Source organism: Equus quagga, chromosome 11, assembly GCF_021613505.1.
Source record: "Equus quagga isolate Etosha38 chromosome 11, UCLA_HA_Equagga_1.0, whole genome shotgun sequence".
Lineage (NCBI taxonomy): Eukaryota > Metazoa > Chordata > Mammalia > Perissodactyla > Equidae > Equus > Equus quagga.
Window position 1 is genome coordinate 92,461,255 of NC_060277.1, and position 20,339 is coordinate 92,481,593.

The 20,339-nt window shown below is 43.0% G+C and overlaps 1 protein-coding gene across 3 annotated transcripts; it reads left to right on the top strand.

The window, feature by feature from the left end:
• The first annotated feature begins 1,979 nt into the window (after window positions 1-1,979).
• CBX1 (chromobox 1) lies at window positions 1,980-20,033 on the top strand. 3 transcript variants are annotated; one of them, XM_046677107.1, is made up of 7 exons: window positions 1,980-2,185; window positions 6,607-6,659; window positions 7,161-7,214; window positions 14,718-14,894; window positions 15,375-15,552; window positions 16,147-16,241; window positions 18,508-20,033. In XM_046677107.1, the coding sequence occupies exons 4-7, from the start codon at window positions 14,755-14,757 to the stop codon at window positions 18,650-18,652; spliced, it is 558 nt and encodes a 185-aa protein (XP_046533063.1). In that variant the 5' UTR covers window positions 1,980-2,185; window positions 6,607-6,659; window positions 7,161-7,214; window positions 14,718-14,754; the 3' UTR covers window positions 18,653-20,033. The 3 variants fall into 3 exon arrangements, with proteins under 3 accessions (XP_046533063.1, XP_046533062.1, XP_046533061.1); XM_046677106.1 differs by lacking the exon at window positions 6,607-6,659; XM_046677105.1 differs by lacking the exons at window positions 6,607-6,659; window positions 7,161-7,214 and having other exon boundaries at window positions 1,981-2,185.
• The last annotated feature ends 306 nt before the right edge of the window (window positions 20,034-20,339 follow it).

The following is a 20,339-nucleotide window of genomic DNA, read 5'->3' on the forward strand; positions in this document are numbered from 1 at the left end:
TTGAGTTGACTGCAGATTAGCATAAACCAGTGGTGCTCTGCTATGTAAAAGAGAAGGTGACCTTTGACTCGCTTAATTCTAGAATGGTGGAGAGCACCAGGGCGGTGATGGCTTCCTCTACTTTGAATTACACACATAAGAGCCAGAATTTACTAGAAACTAAAAGTGCTAGATCTGAAACTGTTGTCCTATGATGTACAGTTTAAGAAAATGGTGACATTTAGCCTAGAACAGCGAGACCTTAGGAAACATGAAGGCTGAATTTCAGTACTAGAAAGACAATATGAAAGAAGAATTAGATTTACAGAACAGAATGGAGTGCAGCTGCAGAAGCCAGAAGTAGAGGAAATAGGTGGCATTTACCTGGGGAAGCAGGATTCCGCTCAGTATCAGGAACTGGGGATGGCAGTATTTTATGCAGGCAGGAATATGGTTTGGGAGTTAGACAGAAATCATATCAAATCTTGATTCCACCACTTTCTTGCCAAATTCCATTGGGCAGGTTATACATCCTCTGAGCCTTTTCTGCAAAATGGAAATAGTAATTCCCACCTCCCAGGGTTCTTGTGAGGATTCAGTAACATTTAATCAAGGACTTAAAATTCCTAGCACTGGGGTAAGTACTCAATAATAGTAGCTAATATTATTACAACTAGTTTTCTCATCATTAAACTTATTAAAAATAGAATAGGACACTTTAGGAGGGAGTAAATGAATTTTTGCCTCTTCACAGACACCCAACCCGAATGTCTCAGGAAGACTTGCCCTCTTCTCTGTGCTCTCACAGCCCTTTTAGCAAAACTCTACTACGGTGTTGCTGGGCTCCATTTCTCACATGGCAATTCTCCAGAGCCCTGCACAGTACCTGGCCCAGCAAAGCTGTTACACTATTGCGGATGCCCGTCTTCTGGGGTGGAGTGCAGAAAACCAGTTGCCTTTCTCCTTTCTCTCTGATTAGGAGGATATTTGAATATTCAAAGTAAGGTTAAAAAGAAAAAGTCACTTTTTGGTAGAAGTCTGTTTTAGTTCCTGATTAGATACGGAAAAGGAGAGTAAGGGAGAGAGTTAAAAAAAAAAAAACCCTCAAATCTGATGTGAAGAAAAGAGATGAAGGAATGCTTGATCACCTCCATTTTCTGTCAGGTAGGAGAAGGACGTATCATTAATTGACTTAACCGTTTATTCAACAAATATTGCTTGACTATAGAGTGGTGAACAACATAAGGCAAAGTTTTTGCTAAGTTTCGAGTTCAAAAGAAAAGACAGAGATTAATGACGACCAAGTGGGGTGACGGTTATGATGAGACCAACTTTCCATATGAACGGGTTTGGGGACAGCAATCTAGTTGAAATCAGAACTAAAACACTTGTCTACTTCTGTCGTTTATGGGTTTTTTGGGGTTTTTTTTTCCTATTCCTGTGTTTCTCTGGGGTGGCCGGTAAGGGGTACTTATAGAGATTAGGGGGTCCGGCACTAAAGCGACCCACTGGCTCAGCCAATGAAAAAGGGAAAGCTCAGGATGCCATGATGGTACCCTTACCAGGGGCACCTAACCTAGTCTAAGGGGTCAGGGAAGGCCTCGAAGGGGAAGTAATCTCAACAGTGAGAAGTAGAAGCCTTACAGAGATTTGAGAAGGCGGAAATTGAGGATTACACAGATTATTGGAGTTTTGATAAAGCTTTGATGAGAAACCGTTAAGATTCAAAACTTTCGAGAATGTGAATTACTGTCGAGAAGTGGTTGGTGTTTCGGACCAGACAGCAAGGGGCTCGCTTCTAAAACAAGTTCTAACTTTCTACGTTGCAACGTTCGAAACCACAGTCGCCCCGGCACAAGGAGTTTAAAAACTAAAACTCCCCGAAACACTTGGAAATTGTGCGTGGCGGCGTGGGGCGCGCGCAGCACTTCGGGTCTTGTAGTCTCTAACGGACTCCGAGTCCCATAGGGCTGTGCGGCGGGTCGTCGCGCCTGCGCGGTGCAGGCGGCGGGCAGCGTAGAGTGCGAGGCTCTTTTGTTCGGCAGAGGGGAGGGCTGTTGCCGGGGCCTGCGGTACGCCGCTTCAGTGAGGGGCTCGCCAGCGGCCACCCGGCTTGTTGCATTTCTGGGCGCCACTCCCCCGGCCGGACGCGACGCGCCATTAGCGCGGCACCGATTCCTCTCGGGCTCTTGGGCGCTGCTCTGAGGTGAAGAACCCGCTAGAGGCGGGGAAGCGGGGGGAGGCGCGCGGCGGCGGCGGCGGCGGCGGCGGCGGCGGCGGCGGCGGCGGCGGCGGCGGGAGCCTGGGTGAGGGGCCGCGCGCTCGCGGCGGAGGTCAGGAGCGGGGAGCGCGCCCGAGTCCCGCGCCCTTCCCGAGCCGAGCAACCCGCCAGGCGCAGGGGGTCGGGCGCCCGACGCGAGGAGGATGGAGAGGGCGGGGCGGCGTATCCTCAGCAAGAGATTGAAACGACTCGGGGTGGGCCGAGCGCTTGCGGGTCGCTCTTCCGGGCCTGGGTGGACCAAGACAATGCTGCTTGGGTTGGGCGGGCAGCTGCGGGATTGGGCTGGAGAGGAAACACTTTAGTCGGTTGGGGAAGGGACAGACTGGGCAGCCTTGATGCTTGGACGTGCGTGGGGAGGGTTGACGGCTGCGAGACCCAGGGTTTAGAAATGTAACCTGAGAACATTGATTGGGTCCGGCCGGGGCTGCCCGAGGAATTTCGCTTGCAGGGCTAAGAAGTAACTTGGAGTAAATTGTAAGGGGGGCTGGGCAGCCCAAGGTGTGCTACTGGGGGAGGAGATCTGTTGAATAAATTGGGGAGGGGGCCAGGAGAAGGAGGAGCAATTATTTGCCTGCCACGGCTCCAGAGGGGGAGGAGCTATTAGGATAAGTAGGGCGGAGGTCCCGAGAGTATTTGTAAGGCGTGAAGAGGGGAAAACTGGCCGCCTTTGCATCCTGATGCGTCCTTACTGGGTGGGGAGCTGTAAGATCGATGTGCGAAGAAAGGATGGAACGCGCTTTCTTCCTTTTTCCAGGTTTTGTACTGCCTTCACTCCGTGATTCCTGTAGGGAGTTTAAAAGTCCGTGCAGCTCTCGCTTTGATTCAGAATTAATTCCTTAAGTTTTGGTCTGGGATTGTTACTGGTCGCAAAGGGCAGTGAAATTGTAGAAAGGTGTAGGTGAATTAATATTTAAGGAATGAAGTTAGTGAGACATTGTGCGATGGTGTCGGAAATTGGGAGACAAAGAAGTTCGTGAGATTTTTTTTTTTTCTTAGGCTTTTGTGTGTTTTAGCCAGGCTTTCTTGTTGGAAAATTTGAATACAAAGTGAGCAATATTTTACCTCCTTTTCAAAGCTTCAGATGAAGGTTTTTCGTGGATTGGTGTTATAGTCAGACATGTATTGGTTTAACTCAATTGAGGTGGAGTTTACAAAAAGATCAGTTTTACTAGAACCTCTGGCCAAGGATAAGATGTCATCCTCAGTTGTATGAAGAATCATGTCAGCAGTTTGGAATAGTTCGAAAAGGTCCAAGGTTTTGGAATAGATGCATGCATGAAGACATCGTGCATGGGAAATTAGTGCCTTTGTTTTTCCTAATCGCTTAGACATGTATATGGAAAGTGGTATCATTGAAAGGCACCTTGTTGGAACCGATCACACCTTAATAAAGCATTGGGGTAGGTCAGGATCTTTAGTCATTTCCAATTTCCCCTGTGGTGCCGTTTTTCTTTATTGGCTGCTGTTGCCTAAATTGTTTTTCATTAAAAATGTAAATAGTGTGTAGCCTGGTGCTTCTAGCTTCTTGATTAAAGGAGACCAAATACCCTCGCCTTCTGGGTTTGTGACTACAAGCTACTACTAATTTTCTAACCATCTAAGGAAAGAAGCAACCGTTATATCTTCTGGTGCCCATTTTAGACAGTAGGAAAATGTTTCTTTTTGAGTTTACACCATTTAAAAAGAGGATTGATGCATTTTTGTCATTTTCTAGTAGTTTATCCATCAAAATCTCCCTTTTTCATATCTTATCTCTGGTAGTAATAATAGATTTTGCATTAGACTTGAAAGATTTTCTCTTCGTAGATTATTTCTCTGAAGAGTTTTTCGAATAAAGTGCTAATGGCTAGTGTATGAGCTCAATAAGATGGGTTCATACCTCTTGTTCATCCAAGTGTCTGGCACGTAGTAGGCTGTTCAAATTGTTGAATAAATGGATAGGGCTTTGAGATCCTTTCTAAGAATTCCATGGGGGCCGGCCCCAAGTTCACTTGCACTGCTTCGGCAGCCCAGGGTTTTGCAGGTTCGGATCCTGGGCGCAGATGTGGCACCGCTCATTAGGCCACGTTGAGGTGGCGTCCCATACAGCACAACTAGAGGGACGCACAACTAGAATATGCAACTGTGTACTGGGAGGATTTGGGGAGAAAAAGGGAAAAAAAAGGAAGATTGGCAACAGTCGTTCGCTCAGGTGCCAATCTTAAAAAAAAAAAAAAGAAAAAAGAATTCCATGTGTTAGCAGGATGAATTATGGTACATTTATGTGATCAGTTTGCCTGTCTTTGATCTCTGACTTCGCAGAGTAGAGCCCTTTCCCTTGGTATGCTTGGTTTAGCCTCAGTTTTTATTATACTCACCTTGGTATTAAATACAGAACAGGTATGCAGATTGTGCAAGTGACAATTTTAAATACCTTGGGCAAGGACTAGGAGAGGCCCCAGCTTCTGGGTTTCAACAACAAGCTATGTAGTTTGAGTATTTTCTATTTTAAAAGTATGTTGGAAAAATCTTCTGTGTCCTTGAGTAGAAGTTACAGTCATGTGTCGCTTATCCCTTCTCAGAAATGTGTCGTTAGCCAATTTCGTCTTTGTGCCAACATCATGGAGTATACTTACAGAAACCTAGATGGTATAGCTTAAGGCTGTATGGTACTAATCTTTGGGACCAGTGTCATATATGCAGTTTGTCATTGACCAAAACATTGTTATGTGGCACATTACTGTATTCAAATATGGACAAACTTCAGATCCTGTCAGTATTTGAATCAAATAACTTGGGTGTTAAATCTTTCCTGCCTTTAGTTTTTATGATTTGCTGAAGAAAAGGGGGCAACCTAATTTGTCTGTGAAATTGTGCCTTTCTCTTAAATAATAGCTAACACATTGAGGGCCTAATAGCTATGGTATTTGAGAGGTTAGTGCCAGTAATCTGGTCAGAAATCTGGGGGTGTGTTTTGTTATCTGTGAATGCTTCAGTCTCTGCTTTTAATTCCAACTTAGTCATAATTCTGGTTTGGCTTTCTAATCATTTTTATTTCATCTTAAACTAAAAGATTTGCTTCAGGTATCACTGTGTCCTACTGATATTTGCAATCCCTGTGGCCTTGCAACTCAAAGCTCTATCTGTAGTTTCATCCACATCAGCATACTGAAAGGGGGTTAGCCAAGTTTCTGGACAGCTCAGATAAGATTATAATTTTATTCACACACCAGTATTCTAGTCCTAGATCCTGGAATTTGAGAGCAGGGATTCCTTTAAAAATGAAACTCCTGCTCACAGGGTATGTGGCACAAGTTCTTGTTTGCTGCTCAGTAAAGTTTTCCATCTGGAAAGCATTTGCCTCACAAACAGCCACAGCTCACAGACTAAAGCAGTTTAGAAACATGGGTGAGGAGGACTGCAAACTGGCTGTACGGCACGTGCCGTCACCTGCCTGTGACGACGGTTCATGCGGTTGCTCATGCTCAGCAAAGGTCCGTCTTCCTTGTTTTCCATTTAGGGCTTGTAGATCAGATTCGTCTTGCTGACCATTTTCTCAAAAGCTGGCAGCTTTGGGCATCTGTTCCCTGGTTATCTGAGGCAGAGCCATCATCCACCCTTATTGCCCACATAGGCTTCAGCTTCCTACACGGGGCCCAGAGCTGCCTTTCACTGAGTATCTAAGTAAAAAGAAACAGAATTCTTTGGGATCCAATCAAAAAGAGAAGAGAAGTAGTATTTGGCTTCGTGGAAGAAGTAGCATTGGGGTTGGCGTTGAAGGATGGGTGGGATTTGACTGCGGGGCTTCGACAGGAGCACACCTGTTTATCATGAGCAAAGCCATGTGTGCAGGATGTCTTCAGCTTCTAGTTTTTGCTTTTGGCAGGAGTACAGGTTTTGTGAGGGAAGGAGGAGTGGAATGATTGGCACCAAAGGGTGTTAGGTGTTTCTCTGAGGAATGTGGCCTTTGTTTTAAGGGGGAGGAGACCTTGCAGAAAAGGTTTTAGCAGCAGCCTACTGCTTTCCTATTCAGTGTCCTCCCGCCCAGGCTGCTTTACGCGCTGTGTGTCTCAGAGGCCGCTGTGTGTCTCAGAGGCGCCTCATTGTTTTTGCTCGGTTTCTTGGTCAAATTGCCCTCCTTCAATCCACCTTTTCAATTGCTGTGGGAGCCTGGCTTCCATCCCAACTTCGCAAAACTTTTCCTAATCACCCTAGCCATTTATTCCTCTGAACCCCTGTAGTGCTTTTGTGACTACTTATTATTGCTTTTATTTCTTTTACTAATTATTACATACTCTTGTCATTTCTTCTGTTGACATGAACTTCAATTTGCATTGTTTACCTTTTTGTATGTCTTTATCTTTCAGGCCTGGCTCTGTGTCTTACTGTTGGGGGACTTTGGGAAATTTTCTTTACTTCAGTAAGCCTTAGTTTCCTCATTCTTGAAATGGGCTTAATAGAGTTGTGAGGATTGAATTAAGTGCCTTTTTATGCATTAAGTTTGAAAGTTTTCAGTAAATGTTAGTTCTTACTCTTAATGGATTCTCAGAAGCCTTTACTTCTTGGTGTCTGCATGTCCCGCCAGCCCGGACCAAACAGCTCCATTTGCCTGGGTCGGGGGCGGGCAGGGGGTGGGGGTTCCTGCAATGTGGAGTGCTTTAGCCAGGGGCACCCTGTACGTATGCCACCCAGGCTCTTAGTAAATGCCTATTGATTTCATTTGGGTTTTTAATCAATAGAAGGTATTAAAAGCTAGCAGAGCTGTAGTTATAAACTTTTCTACCTATTAATTGACTAGGTCTTAAACCTAAGCTAGAGGCAAAAGAGGGGAAAGGAAAACAAAGAATGGAAAAAACAGCTAGATGAAAGAAGGAATGAAGTGGGGAGCGATATGCACAGTAATTATCATCTGTTCCTTTAGATAAAACAAGCTCTTCTCACCTTAGGACTTTGAACCAGCTATTCCCTAAACAAGGTGTGTTTTTCTGATTTTTGCTGAATTATCTTCTTGTCATTCAGGCTTCTGTTTAAATGTTGCTTAAAGATATTGTCTTTGCAGCACTTTCACCAATATTTTCTGGCTTATTGTCTGTGCCCTGCTCTGCACATGCATGTCTGCACACACTCCCACTCATGCTCACTCACTTGTCCACATTAGAGTATAAACTCTTCAGAGACCAGGGATTTTGTCTGTCGTGTTCACCCCATTTTTCTAACACCTCACACATAAGAGATGCCCAATAGATAATTGGTAAACAAATAAACAATGTAGGAGCATGCTCATAGGAAGAGTTAACCTAAATTTACTGTGGGGCTTCAGGGAAGTTTCTGATGCTGACGTATTGGCAATAGGAATTGGTGAAGTGAAGAATGGGGCAAAGAGCAAGGTGATTGTGATTGATAGCTAGGTGCAGTGGTCTCCAGCTCAAATGCCATCGATAACGTTATGAAGAGATCTGCACTTTTTTTTTTTTTGAGGAAGATTAGCCCTAAGCTAACATCTGCCGATCCTCCTCTTTTTGCTGAGAAAGACTGGTGTTGAGCTAATATCCATGCCCATCTTCCCCTACTTTATAGGTGGGACGCCTACCACAGCATGGCTTGCCAAGTGGTGCCATGTCCCCACCCAGGATTCGGGCCTGTGAACTTCGGGCTGCCGAAGTGGAACGTGTGCACTTAACCACTGCACCACCGGGCCAGCCCGAGATCTGCACTTTTAAACCAGTGGCTAGTGTTGAGAATGAATTGGGTTAGGAGTTATCCAGGCAAGAGGTGATGGTGGCTTAGAATAGGATGGGGGGGTGGGGTGGGGGCTAGGAAAAGGTGTGACTTGAAAGATACTTAAGATATAAAATCAGCAGAGTTTAATAAGAGACTGGATATGGAGGATGAGTGGAGAGAAATCAAGGATGATTGTATTTTTGTCTTGAACTCAGTATAAGCTATGTGAATTCTTAGAAAGACCATTGTTAATTTAATTGAATGATACCCTTTTTTAAAAAGTGTACATATAAAATCTGAGCCTGAAATCACAACTTCTGAAGTTTGTTAGAGAACTTTAACTGGGTGGGTCATCCAATCTGATTTTTGGTGATTTACATAGGTCTTAAGAAATCTTAAAATTCTTTTTACAAGTAAGTTATTGTGCTGAAGTTTTCCATTGTTTGGATCCAGAATTTGCTTCCTTTTTCTCACCTATCTTATCTGTTTTCATAGGAAGATATATTCCTTTATCATTTACTACAAGAGCTTTGTTACTTTGTTTTCCTGTGTGGGCCAGATAAGAGGAAGAGCACAAGAAATTCCTACCCTTTAGGTATATGAAATGTGATTTCCCAGTTTCTGGCAGCTCTTCTGTCTCGGTGTTCCAGAAATGAGATCTTATAATTATTGGTTCGTTCATAGTAGCCAGAGCTGAGTCCTTGAGTGCATCCTGGAGCTGCGCTGCTTTGTGAAAAACCTAGCCGTGAATTTTAGCCATATACAAAGGACAGAAATGGTGTTTTCTCATTGAATTCTTAATGCACTGGGTTTCAGAGTAGGACATGTATGCAAATATATAAATAGATAATTAATGCCACGGGTCATAAAAGCTCACCTCACAGGGATCCCATCAGGGTTGTTATACCTATTTTACAGATGAGGAAAGTGAGTTAGGCAGTAAATATATATAGCTGCCTAGAGGCGTAAGGTGGTTTTGAGGGGTCAGGGATGGAGGGGAAGATGTCCCGCTTTTGGAGCTCATGCCATCTTTCTCCTGGTGAGAGGAAGGAACTGTGAGGACCCTTGCAGCAGCGCTCCTCTGATTTCATTGCTAATACAGAAAAGGGCTGGATTGAATGATGTCGAATGTGGTGTCGAGGGGTGTTTTCAAAAACATTGGTCATTTTCTTATTGCTCCAGCCTTATTATAAATTTTACGGAGAAAGTAAAATGTTCACCTGCCTTCTAGCTAACTATGAGAATTGATTTATGTCTGCACTGCAGTTTCACCTGAGGAATGAAGTTTCTGCCAGTCCCTTTATAGCAATAACTTTTATCCAAGGATATGCATCAGATCACCTAAGGAGTTTTTAGAGGTGCAGAAGCCATGGTCAAAGCAACATTGTTTGCAGTAATAAAAAATTGGAAACAACCCAAATTTTCAGCCCTAGGTGAGTGGTTAGAGTATGGTGTGTCCGTACAATATGAAATACTATGCAGCTGTTAAGAATGTAGGTCTTTGGGGCCAGCCGGGTTGGCGTACTGGTTAAGTTTGCGTGCTCTGCTTCTGTAGCCTGGGGTTCACGGGTTCAGATCCTGTGCACCAACCTGCACACCCCTCATCAGGGCACACTGAGGCAGCGTCCCACATATAAAATAGAGGAGGATTGGCACAGATGTTAGCTCAGGGCCAATGTTCCTCACCAAAAAAAAGGAGTGGAGATCTTTATGGAACAATGTCAAAGATACATTATATACGAAGGCAAGCTGTAGAATTACTGTCTCTGTTTTCGCATATTTTTATCTGCATTAGTTTATGTATAGAAGAACAAAAACAGGCTTTGATAGGTTTGGGGCCAGGGAACTTTGATTTCCTACATCAAGTATTTTTGTAATTGAATGTCAATACATGTATTATAGTACAATTAGAAAAACAAATTTTTTTTTGTTATTTATTTATTTATTTATTTTGAGGAAGATTAGCCCTGAGCTAACATCTTCTGCCAGTCCTCCTCTTTTTGCCGAGGAAGACTGGCCCTGAGCGCACATCTGTGTCCATCTTCCTCTTCTTTATATGTGGGACGCCTACCACAGCATGGTTTGCCAAGCGGTGCCATGTCCACACCCGGGATCCGAACCGGTGAACCCCAGGCCGCTGAAGCAGAACTTGCGCACTTAACTGCTGCGCCACCAGGCCGGCCCCCGAAATATTTTTTTAAAATCATAAACACATACCCCCCTACTTTCTGATTCTCATGTAGGTAAACGTTCTCTGCTCAGGGTCTGCTTTCATGTGAAGTATTTCTTAGTAAAGATGGTCACCTCACTAGATCAACAATCTAAATGTTTTAACTTAGCATTTAGCTAAAAGCCCTACTGGTTTGGTGTCAGAGGCCTGTAGGTGTTACCTTGTGCTCACATCTGGAATTCGGTTTTTCAAGCAGGTGAGAAATCAGTATGAAGTTCCTGGGGTAGCCCTTTATATTTCATGTATGTGATGGCAGCCAAAGACTGTGCCCACATTGTCTTCTCAGATCCTTCTTGTCCCCTTTCCTAGTACGAACTACTCCAAACAAGATGCCTAATCTTGTATCTGATCTTTTCCTGCCTCTGCCTTCAGGCAGCATCTCTGCCTTCAGACAGCACTGTTCCTCCTTTCCGTTTTCCAGCTCCTCACTAACTGCAGGAGTGGTGAGAGTGAGGAGAATCGCAACAGTGCCCTTTTTCTCTCTTAACAGAGCTCTGAGGTCATGACTCTTGCTTCAGATTTACACTATTCCTGGATTCATTGGGACACTGTAGATGACTTTTGGTTTCTTAAAATTGGCATTTTCTCAGTTATTTCTCCAGCCTACTTGCTACGTGTTTAACTTCAAAAATTCTGCACCCTCTAGCATTTCTCAATTTAAAAGACTCAGAAGAGTGCTGGGGCACTAAAAATCAAAGCTTTGTTAATGCCTGCTGATTTAATTAACAATACCTTCGTATTCCAGTAACCAATTAAAAATTAGTGGTTTTTTAAAAGCCGTATGTTCCAAGGTCTTTTCCAAAAGAAGATCATTATCGGTCACTTCCTTATTTGCTGATGACAAATGGTAGGGAGGATCCATCTCAAGAGATTTGCTTGTCCGTTCCTTGTACCGGCTGGATGGAAGTGTCCTTGTAGGTGGGGAGCTAGCTCCTGGTTGTGTGTGCAGCAGGACTGCCAGCCCAGCCTTGCTAGGAAATGTACTGACTGAAGCGCTGTGCTCTTTGCTAATTGTGTGACTGGAGGTGATTTTATCTTATGTAAATCCGTTACCTCTTATCAGTCTGTTATGTTATCTATCTCTGAGGTGGCGATGACATCTGAGTGGTTTGTTTCACAAGATGGTTTCAAGGATCAAATGAGATAATGTGGTAGCACTTTGTCAAGTGCAATACAAATGTAAAGTATTATTTCTCTAGGCATCTTAAAATGTTGCACACCCGGTAAACATTTAGGTAAAAGTTATAGGAGCTTACTTAACTCAAGATTTTTTGTCTGCAACATCATGATAAGCCTTAAGAAGTCTTGTCCAATGATTAAGATTTGATTTCTGAGTTAATCTAGAACTATTTGCCCTTGTGTATACCTCTTGTGGTGTTCTATCACGTATTTTGACCCTTTGTTCAATGATTATGGTACTTTTGATGCCATAATTTGGTTACCAGGATGCTTAGGAGTGGCAAGTAACGTTGACTAAAGGTGTTTTTCTCTTGTGCTACTTACACGGATCTGAGTTACTTTGAAATTTCCTTGCCAAGCAATTCCAATTGAGAGCCCTCCATCTAGATGTCTGTGCTGGTGTTGGGAGACTGCCGTATTGAGGGAGAGGGGAGTTTCTCTTGAAATAGTCCTTTCGGAAACTATATGAGAATAATTGGCCCAGCATAATATTTAAGGAGGCTCTTGGCTCCTCTGAAGGTGTTAGATTCTATAGGAAGAGTGGATTGCATATTTAATCCACTTCTTTACTGATTTTGACAGCTTATTCAGGACCCTAGAGAACTAAGAAAATAATAAGGAAAAAACTCATACTGGGAAGCCTGGCTGAGAATCTCCAATATAAAGAATCCAGTCTCTGGAGGTAGATGCTGGGATGAGCCAGATAAGAAAGCTGAGAGAGAAGCAGAAGTCTATTTTCTACATTCTTCTCTTCTTACTTGAATTGCTCTTAGGACAATGAGTTAAGTGAGTAAGACGAAAATCAAGAAGTCTTACTTTAGATTTCCCCCATTGTGGGGATTTTCTTTCCCTAACCTAAAGGATTAGATTCTTATTGTATGCTGACTCTTCCTCCCTTGGGACCATGCTAATGATAAAGGGAGGGGAGGCGAGGCCACAGTAGCTGGAGATGAGCCAGAAGCTCTCCTGACCCTTTTGGTTCATAGTAGCAGGACTAGATGGGCAGTAAGCAGTGCTGTTTCTTTTTGTGAATAAGCCAAATATGGCTATTCATGTCGAAAACACAGAGCCTTAAATAGCACTGAATTGTGAAGCCATGTGATAAAATGCCTTTCCTTCCCCTTCTTAAATTTAATTACTTGGAAGAGGGATTATTAGGGGACAGTTACTGTTTTTTGGATTGTCTGTAACCCATTGTTTCCTGTCCATCTTTTGAGAAAGGGAGCATGTTCCAATTCCCAAATCCAAATGAATGTAGGGATTCGTGGTAGGGGAGCTTTTGTCATCTAAAGGTGATGGTCAGTTTATTCTTCTCTGCATGTGAGCAAAAGACTGAGGATAAATCTTGCTACCACTTCAACCGACGGTGAAAGGAAGCAAGCAAGGAGTAGCACTTGTTCTTGGGGAAAAAACTAGTGCATTTATCCAAAAGGAAAATTAGATTTTTCTTTCCTCATGAAAGAACACTTGTCACATGGCAATCAGAATTCTGAAAACTTGAAGGCATCTCCCTCCAGAAAGAAGCCTAGCCTCTGAATCAGAGGCACAATGAAGCCAGCAGAGAATTAGCCAAGGGTTACATTTGATCCACTGATGAGTCTGTTCAGCAGTAACAGAAGGAAAGGAAGACACATGTGGCACTTTCTCTAAAAGAAAGATTGGAGAGAGAAGGAAAGCCTAGTCTTCAGTATGTAAATAGAGAGGAAGAGTGTTGGAAAGATACATCTTAGCGCAGAGAGGTTCCCTGAACTGTGTGGACAGGGGCCTTGAGTGTTGCCTTGGGCCAGACTAAAAGCGCCCCAGAAAACATTTTCATGTCGCTCTGCAGAAGTATAGAATACCTTTAGTGGAAGAGGCATCTACGTTTTTGGTTTTTTGCTTTTTTTTTTACTAGTTATTTTTTTTATTACCAGACGTTAAGCTTCAGGAAGGCAGGGACAATTCCTTACTGTCTTGAATCTCCAGTATTGTCTAGAATTTTCTAGTAGCCAAACAAATGTTTGTGGTTTCAGTAAGTCAGCATTCCTCATAAATGCACACACACGGGACTATCTCGAAGTATAAACCTAAGCATCTGTAGATAATATAACTGATTCATAATGATGATCCTGACTTTAATCAGTTTGTTATATTTCGTATAGTCTATAGCTGGACTCTTTCTAGAGTACATTCTATCTATATATGTCAGTTTTAAAGTATTTATAAGAGTTTCTACTTAATGCAAAGTAAGAATCCTTTTCCCAAGGATGCTAAGAACAACCAGTCTAACCCCAAAGTGACATTGTCTTAAATTCAGACATGGCAACTTTCTTGTTCTTTGTGTCTCATTCTGGGCAACTATGATCCATCAATTTGTAGGTTTTGGCCAGTTTTGTAGATCAGTTTTGTTGTACTGATATCTTATGGCGCCACCTCCTGACACAAATTGGTAGGTAATCCTAAGGCTTCCAGCAGTCAGAAGAATTGTGTGAAGGACTAAAGAAAATAGATTTCTAGGGGACTAGAATTTTAGCACTGGAAAAACCCTTAGAGGCTACGCAGCCTGGGGGTGTATTTTACAAAAGAATAAACTCAAGTTCTGTTATCTGTGATAGCTACCCTTTTCCCCCACTCATTTTTCAGATTATTGCAGTGCTCCAGTTTAGAGAATTTCATAGTCATTCTGGCATTTTTAATGAATCTTCCTCAGCCTTAGAAATAAACTAAGTAGCATAAGAAGTTAACGAGAAACTTGCAGATTGTAAATTAATGGTGGCATTTAGAAAAGACTATATAAAGAACCTTAAGGGGACTCAAAAGAGGTTATTTTAACAATGCCAGAAGAATAGATTGTATTATATATGCATATACAAAAGGGAAAAAGAAACTGGATGTTTAATAAATAGGACAAGCTGTTTCCCACAGTAGAAATTTAAGTCCAGGACTGTGCTGAAATGGTAAACATTCAGAGAATAGGAGAAAGTATAGATCAAAGGGTTATATGTATAGAAGTTTGATATATTGACATTATTTTGTAGGAGGAGTGCTTTTCTTTCAATTTAATATAATATTTTAGATACCATGCTTCACAGTAAAAAGGGTGTTAGGAACTTTTTAAATTCAGAATGGATATAAAAATTTTCAGTGGATATGCAAGAACAAAGAGGTTTGGCTCTGAGATTAGTTGAGGCTGTTTTATGAACTAACTTTCTGGCTTGTGTGTGGAGGCTAAGCAGGCATGACACTTCATAGAAGCAGCATACACCATTAAAGTCATCAGTGTTGTCCCTGGTTTTCTTAACATCCAAATACTCCCCTAACCAAGAAGAGTGTGCCCTAATGTCCTTTTTATTTCCTTTATCATTTTAGCAGCGTCACCCTTTATTCCAGAAAGCTGGCGGGCACTATGGGGAAAAAACAAAACAAGAAGAAAGTGGAGGAGGTGCTAGAAGAGGAGGAAGAGGAATATGTGGTGGAGAAAGTTCTCGACCGTCGAGTGGTGAAGGGCAAAGTGGAGTACCTCCTGAAGTGGAAGGGCTTCTCCGAGTAAGTTTCATTGACTCGGCTAAATCCGTTCGTCTGCTCACGCACTGTTTCTCTGGAGTCTAGTGATGTGCAAGGCCCAGGGTGAGTGACGAGCATGGTGTGACTCAAGCCTGGCCTTCAGGGCTTATGGTTGAATTAGGAAAATGATCTACAGGTACAGAGTGCCCTGATGCAAGACAGTGATTTCTGAGGAGCAGTTTTTGTGTGTGGCTTTAGACTGACCCAGGTTTGCAAAGAGAAAGTAATTTTCCTTTAAAGGAGGCAAGTTTCTAAGCTTTCAATTTCTACTAAAAAGCCTCCCACAGCCCCCCAGGAAGTTTCAGTTTTGTAGAGTTCTTGGTCTTTGACAAAGTCTAATTACTTATTATCCTTAACTCCTCTGTTCCCGAGAACACCGGCTCTTGTCCTCCTGTGCTTCTCTTAGTATGAGTATGCTGACTTTGAGTGGAAAGTGTGACTCGCTGTGCCCTCTGGTTTCAGTGAGGACAACACATGGGAGCCAGAAGAGAACCTAGATTGCCCCGACCTCATTGCCGAGTTTCTACAGTCACAGAAAACAGCGCATGAGACAGATAAATCAGAGGGAGGCAAGCGCAAAGCTGACTCTGATTCTGAAGATAAGGGAGAGGAGAGCAAGCCAAAGAAGAAGAAGGAAGAGGTGAGGCCAGAAGTAAACATGGTTACCAGCCCGGAGTTCAGACTTGTCAGCGAAGCTGCAAAGCCAGATAATTTAAGCATTGCTGTTCTGCAGCTGCTTGGACCTCGGTAGCTGTCTCTCAGTCCTTCTGGAATCTTAGATAGGCTAATGTTTACACAGTGTTTGGGGGCTCGCTCCCGTGAAGTCACATAATCTACTCTTATTTTATCCGAGGTTCAGAAACAGTAAGTGCAAGTGAATTCATTCCTCTGCGTAGACAGCTTTCAGTGTTGTCATCATTACAGGTTGGAGGTAGCTGTTTTAATCTATTCAATACCTTAAACCAAGTTGTCTCATGAGAGTGAAGAAACAGTTGTGAGCATTTATTTTGCTTGAGATGTATGTCCCTTTTTACATAGGGGGAACCCCAAACACTTCGGACCTTGATGGAATAATCACTCAGAAAGATTGTAAAATGCCTGTGACTTAGAGCCAAGGAGTTGGTGAAATACTGGCGAAAGAGTTTGATCACATTAATCAGAGAAGCAGGAGGAACTCCAGTCTGGATAACAGTCCCATGTAGTTAAAATTGTTCCTTCCATCTCATTTTTACAGTCAGAAAAGCCACGCGGCTTCGCCCGGGGTTTGGAGCCAGAGCGGATTATTGGAGCTACAGACTCCAGCGGAGAACTCATGTTCCTGATGAAATGGTGAGTCAGCCAGTGGCTCTGTGTGGTTGTTTTGTTCTTCTCCCCATCTGTTCCATGCCAGAGGAAAAGAGCTGGATCTTCGAAATTTCCAGTCGCCCAGGTGTGAAATCTTTAAGATGGCATAGTCCTTCGATAGTGACTCGGCCTGACTGCCAACCTGGACTCATGTGTTACAGGTAGGGGCCCTTAGGATTCTCAGATCTTTGCCCATTTTTTTAGGAGGTGGGAGAAAATCTATAGAGTGGAGAGGGTATGGGGAGGAGTCGCATTTCATTTCTGTAAATGAAGTGACAAAATATGAAATGTGATTGAACCGCCCTCCCCTTCTACCACCTCCTTCAGATTGGGCTGTCTCTAGGACCAGAAATTCTCTTAACGGCTCTGGGTTAGGAAATAGAATTTCGGTAGGTCTTCCTTTGTCCTTGATTGTTAGATCCTTTCCAATTTGTGCAGATTCTACAATTCCAGGATCAGCCAGCAGGGGTCAGCAAGGCCCTTTTACTACACTGAGCATAGAGCAAGCCTACTTTTTTCCATTGTAAGTATAAATACCAGTGGTAGTAATACTCTATGAACAGCGTAATGAAAGCGGTTGTCATGAGACTCTTAAGAACTGTAATTAAACAGAAATTCTCTATAATTTCCCTGCTCTCTGTCCAAAAAGAAGGCTTTCTTCCCTTTTTCTTGCTTGTTGAAATGCTTGTACCTTTTTTTCCTGCAAGTGGATCTCAATCATTGTCCTTAAAATGTAAATTGAGTGAATAATTCTAAGCCCTTGCCACTGAAGGCAGCATTCTAGAGGCTTTTTCCTTTAGTCAGTCTAGAACCCTCTCTGAAACCCGTATCTGTACTAAGTCCTCTCCTTGAGAAGGTAGCTGGAGAGGCCTAAGTCACAACTAGCTATACCTCTGTTTTCTTCCTATTCCCTCGGTGTTTACTGAATCTGACCTCCTTTTAACTGGTTTATTGCTAGCCTGTCAGAGACAAGTTCATTTTTAAGGTGCTGCATATAGGGGAAAGGCACTGACAGCAGGAGTTATTCTGTCCGACTAGAACACACTGTCTCTGTCTGCACATGTGCCCCACCAGTTAGAGTTACATGAATATCTCCATATTGCTTAAGATTGTAGTCCTTTGATTGACTCACTGCTGTGTGTAAAGATTATAGCAGAGTGTGACTCTACAGGTTAAGATAAGACTGGATGTTGATTATAAGAAAACAAGTTCATTTTAAAGTGATTTTCCTGGAGAATGGAGATACTTGTGCATTTCCAAAAATAGCAAATGTTTCTATGTAGTGGAATGACTAAACTTAGCTCTGGGTGGTATTGAATTGTCAACAAGGGGCAGCCTGCTTCAAGTTCCCTTACTGTTATGCCCCTTTTTCCTCCCATTCTCTTGAGTCCATTGTTCAGAAACACCCCTCACCGGCTTCCTCTTCTCCAGTTCCCTGGGGCTGGATGGCTTTGGTTTACTTGTTACTGGGGTTCTGGAAGTTTTGGGTGGTGCCCCATTAGAGATCCCGTCATATACCTGCTACCTGCCCTGTGCTACTGCTCCCTTCTGGGACATTCCTAATGACCTGAAGATAAAGCTTACTCCTAAGTCCCTTATAATATGTATGTGATTTTCAAATTTTGAGAACGTTTTAAAATTAAGGAAAATACAGAGAATTATGTAACAGGCCTTTGATTTTCTGCCTCTCAGTGTTGAAGCACCCTTTCAAAGCACTTGAGAGTTGTGGCATAGATCTGTGTGAATGGCATTTGGTAATGTTAAACGGTGTAATTATGAGTCAGCAAGAAAGAGTCCACCTGCATCGGCTCTGACCAATGCCAGATTGGTATTAAATCTTATTATCCAACATGGTATTACATCCTATTACAAAGCCAGGATCTCTCCACGGGCTCTTAGCAGCTGGGGCATGGCTTTTGGAAGAGTGTGGTAGCCTCTCTTCCTTCAGAGAATCTGAGAGTCATGCTTTTTTTTTTTTTTTTTGACATTTCCCAGAGGTTCAGATGTGATAGATTGAGTTAGGTGATCTAGGTTTTTTGACAAAGATACCCAGAGGGAATGTTCAACAGGAGAGGTCTCCAAGGATGTCACTTGACTAAGAGCTGCCAGTAAATACTGCTTGGGTCATGTTGTCCCCCTTCCTAGCCTACTCTTCTGGAATTAATGTTCTTAAAGCCCTATCCCTTGGGTGATCCACGTTAGGAGACCACCAGCACCTGGTCTCAAAGTCTCTCTGTGCTTTGTTCTGCAGGAAAAACTCTGATGAGGCTGACCTGGTCCCTGCCAAGGAAGCCAATGTCAAGTGCCCACAGGTTGTCATATCCTTCTATGAGGAAAGGCTGACGTGGCATTCCTACCCCTCGGAGGATGATGACAAAAAAGATGACAAGAATTAACTCTCCTGAGTTCCAGCCCCTGTCGATCTGACTGTGGGTTTCAAGTGGAAAGGGAAGGAGTTCTACTTGTCTTGACACCATAGAGGTGGCTTGAGAAGATGTCCTTTGAAGAGCCAGTATAATTTCTGTGCCCCACAGCAGCCCAAGTGCTTTAAAGCCGTTCCATGCTGTATAGTTTGCACACCCATCCCAGTGGAGGGGAAGGAGGAGAAGTGTTTCAAGGCAGCCCATTCTGCACTTTGCTGAGAAAAGCAGAGGCCCTTCCATGAAGGACAGAACTTGCAGAATGGGTGTGTGGGAGAGCAGAAAGATACTGTAGATCTTCAAAGAGCATCTCCACAACCCACAGCCTTCTTCCCAATAGTGTTAACTCTGCATTTTTACAGCGTAGCATGTGTGTAGTTTTTGGCTATTACTGGTGTATTATTTGGGGGTGGGAGGGATGGGGTGGGAAAGAAGGGAGATGAGTAGGATCATTTTTGTTAAAATTTGGGGCCTGATTGGGGAAATGGTGAAACAATGGAAAGAACAAACAACTAATGATTTGGTTCTGTGTCCAGAATATTTTATCTTTTCAAAAAATGTCATTGGCAACCTGAATGAGGACTGTGAGAGACTGTTTAAAAGCTGTGAATGCCTGAAACTTAGAAGCCAAGGTGTTCCCTGCCTGAGATTAATGCTGTTCCCAACAAAGGACTAAGCCAGTTAATACGTTACCAAAGCTGCTGTTTTGGAGATGGAAGCTGGTTGAGGAGGGCAAGTCTTTTATCGGGGCCCATACACAGGCAGATCTTCTGTCTCAGAGGTGCTAATTCTGGAAATTGATGAGAAGACCCTTTCTTTCCAGTTATAAAGTTACACATATCAGCTCGTCCATCCAAGCCACTGGCTGAGGTGTTTGGGGAGGGGCAGAGGGAGGTATAGGAGGTGGGAGAGTAGGGGAAGACAAGGGCCCATGCTCTTAGGGTGGAAAACTCTTGGAGCCTCTGTTTTTTGAACTTTGAACTCTGAAACCATTGGTGACAGGGTTTAGTCACTGACAGCACAAGTTCATTGAATTACTTCAAGAGTTGAATGATTTCAAAAGCCCTGGTCTCAGGAGAAGATTAGACTTTCATACTGGGGCAGTGGTTTACTTTAAAACACAAAAGAAAAGAAAACAAAAAAAAATTTTTTAATCATAAGAATTGACTAATACCCAAAACGCTGTCTTGAATCATGAGATGTGTCAGTTCTTGGCATCATCTAGACTGCATCTAGAGCTCCATTGTGAATCTTTTTAGGCATGTGTTAGGTTTCTGTGAAAACTTTGTTAAGATGTAAACTTCATACCACACTGTCAGTTTTTGTCTTAATAAAACTATAGATTTATAATCCTTGATTTCTGTCTTGATTAAGTCTTGCCAAAACCCTCTTTGCCTTTTATTACCTTACAGGTTCAGCCTGTTGGACATAACTTCCACCCTTGGATGGTTTTATTTCTTGAACACTGTAGGCTTGAAAATCTGGCGCCTGGACTTTGAGTGGTCTCACTGTATTAATTTAGTAAATGTTTTTGAGCATTTATAATTGCTACAGAGGTTGTAAAGATTGTCACATCATCCTGTCTTCATATTGCTCAAAGTTTGTTTATTTAGCACCCTGTGACCTGATAGCACTTCCAAACTATGAAATGTTTGGAAACATG

What these genes read in the sequence shown, in the direction of transcription:
- CBX1 (XM_046677107.1), top strand. Translation starts at nt 14,755, where the DNA reads ATGGGGAAAAAACAAAACAAGAAGAAAGTGGAGGAGGTGCTAGAAGAG. An exon ending in CAAAGAAGAAGAAGGAAGAG is followed by an intron (nt 15,553 to 16,146) that starts GTGAGGCCAGAA and finishes TCATTTTTACAG; the next exon opens with TCAGAAAAGCCACGCGGCTT. An exon ending in CTCATGTTCCTGATGAAATG is followed by an intron (nt 16,242 to 18,507) that starts GTGAGTCAGCCA and finishes TTTGTTCTGCAG; the next exon opens with GAAAAACTCTGATGAGGCTG.